This window comes from Carlito syrichta, unplaced genomic scaffold (genome assembly GCF_000164805.1).
Source record: "Carlito syrichta isolate Samal-C Ts95f unplaced genomic scaffold, Tarsius_syrichta-2.0.1 Scaffold303766, whole genome shotgun sequence".
Classification (NCBI taxonomy): Eukaryota; Metazoa; Chordata; class Mammalia; order Primates; family Tarsiidae; genus Carlito; species Carlito syrichta.
The window spans coordinates 430979-433172 of NW_007247862.1; the positions used below are offsets into that span (position 1 = coordinate 430979).

General features: G+C 43.8%; 1 protein-coding gene across 1 annotated transcript; it reads left to right on the top strand.

The window, feature by feature from the left end:
- The first annotated feature begins 1261 nt into the window (after positions 1 to 1261).
- Positions 1262 to 1856, top strand: LOC103261572 (60S ribosomal protein L21-like). Its single transcript, XM_008059180.2, has 2 exons — positions 1262 to 1687; positions 1772 to 1856. The coding sequence occupies exons 1-2, from the start codon at positions 1290 to 1292 to the stop codon at positions 1854 to 1856; spliced, it is 483 nt and encodes a 160-aa protein (XP_008057371.1). The 5' UTR covers positions 1262 to 1289.
- Positions 1857 to 2194: the final 338 nt, after the last annotated feature.

A 2194-nucleotide genomic window follows, 5' to 3' on the forward strand; every position in this document is an offset into this window, starting at 1 on the left:
ATAAAATTCCTATTAATTTAAACTGCCTTGATGAATTGTGTATAAAGTAAGCTATTGTGGGTTGTCAAAAAAAAACAGACATTGAATATCTTTTAGACATTAAGTACATTTCCAAGTGAGTTTCCATTAAATATCGCTTTTGTTTGTTTTGTTTTCCACAGAATGCTTGCAAAATTCTTCAACATTAAAAATTTAGTGTAAAATAGACAAATACTTATTATTTTTAAACTTTTTCTAAATCAACAAATACAATAGAGTGGTAACATATATTAATGCAGTAGAAAATGCTTTTCAAAAATGAGTGACATATACTTGATAATACAATTTTAAAACTGCTGATATATCAAGAAAAGAAAAAGGGCAGAATTCAATAGCAGAGAAATCATTTTTAAAAACACATTTAAGTGATTAGTTAAAAACTACCTATCTTTTGCTTTAAAAATCAAAGACTCCGAGTTAAAAGTGCACTGCATTTGGATCAGAATTTTAATCTATTTTTTTTTTTTTACCTGAACTTCTTATTGGCCTCCTGCTCCCCCAAAGAGTACCCTGCTCCCGCTGCCTCAGTGTTTCAGAACTTTAGGATCATTGGTCTCAGACACCACTTTGCCGTCCACTATCCTGCGGGTGATAGTCTTTGGATGATCCGAATGGAGTTGCTGCTTACCAGAGCATCACCGATACGGAAATCCTCCTGGTCCTCCAGCAGGCGGCAGTAGGTGGCGATTTTAGCCTCCAGCTTGACCTTGATGCTCAACAGAGCCTCGTACTCCTGGGCCTGTACATCCAAAAAATAAATCAACAATTTGGCCCGGGTCTGTGCCAGTGTGCCAGTTCGGACTCCCGGTGCAGCAGGGTCCCACTGAGCTGCTCCATCTGCACGGCGTAGAGGGCCTTCACCTACCTCAGGTTGTTCTCTATGCTGGCCTTCAGATTTCTTGAGTTCAGGTCTACCTCCAAGGACTGCACCGCACGTCTCAGCTCCGTGAGCATCATCTCGGTAGCTCCTGTCTCAGAGGACGGCTTGGTGAACACCGTGGTGCTCTCCTCGATCTTCTGGGACCAGTCCTTTTTAAGCTCCTCTCAGTTCTTCTGAGCCAGCTCGTCATCATGGACCCTGGTGTTCGCCCTGATCTTACTAAAGTCCTGAAATTGGGGGGCATCTACCTCCAAGGTAAACTCAGAACTGGCAAGTGGGCTTGAAGACCTTTTACTGCCTCCACGGGGTTCTTCTTCATAAAGAGCAGCCCCGCTTGGCCAGAACCGCCATCTTCCAGTAATTCGCCAAAATGACAAACACAAAAGGAAAGAGGAGGGGCACGTGGCACATGTTCTCCAGGCCATTCAGAAAACATGGAGTTGTTCCTTTGGCCACATACATGCGAATCTATAAAAAAGGTGATATTGTAGACATCAAGGGAATGGGTACTGTTCAGAAAGGAATGCCCCACAAATGTTACCATGGCAAGACAGGAAGAGTCTACAATGCCACCCAGCATGCTGTTGGCATTGTTGTTAACAAACAAGTCAAGGGCAAGATTCTTGTCAAGAGAATTAATGTGCGTATTGAACATATTAAGCACTCGAAGAGTCGAGATAACTTCCTGAAACATGTGAAGGCAAATGACCAGAAAAAGAAGGAAGCCAAGGTGAAAGGCACGTGGGTTCAGCTGAAGCGCCAGCCTGCTGGACTCCCAGCTACCCTGGACACAGAGATCCAGGAACCCTAGCTCTCTCCTGGTGCCTGCATAAACACTGGAGGTGTTGCTGGGAAACCCAGAGAAGCACATTTTGTGAGAACCAACGGAAAGGAGCCCGAGCTTCTGGAACCTATTCCCTGTGAATTCATGGCTTAATGGGTATCAAAAATAAAAGATCTCTGAATCATAAAAAAATAAAATAAAATAAAGAGCAGCCCCCCCCCCAAAGGCTCCATTTATGTCTCCAGCTGCAGTCGGATGACATTGGTGTCATCAATGACCTTGCGGAATCCATTGATATCACTCTCTACAGACCAACTCTGTTTCATACTTGATTCCAAAGTCATTAGCAGCAAGATGGGCATTGCCTATCTGCAGAAGAATGCTGACATTGTCCACAGAAGTTGCAAAGATCTAAACCCTCAGGTTCTCGATGATCTTGAAGTAATGCCCCCAATCTCAGACCTGGGGTCCCTTCTTCTCCAGGTGTTCCC

Coding starts and splice junctions, on each gene's coding strand:
- LOC103261572 (XM_008059180.2), top strand. CDS start 1,290: ATGACAAACACAAAAGGAAAGAGGAGGGGCACGTGGCACATGTTCTCC. Junction 1,688..1,771: donor CAGCTGAAGCGCCAGCCTGC/TGGACTCCCAGC, acceptor AGGTGTTGCTGG/GAAACCCAGAGAAGCACATT.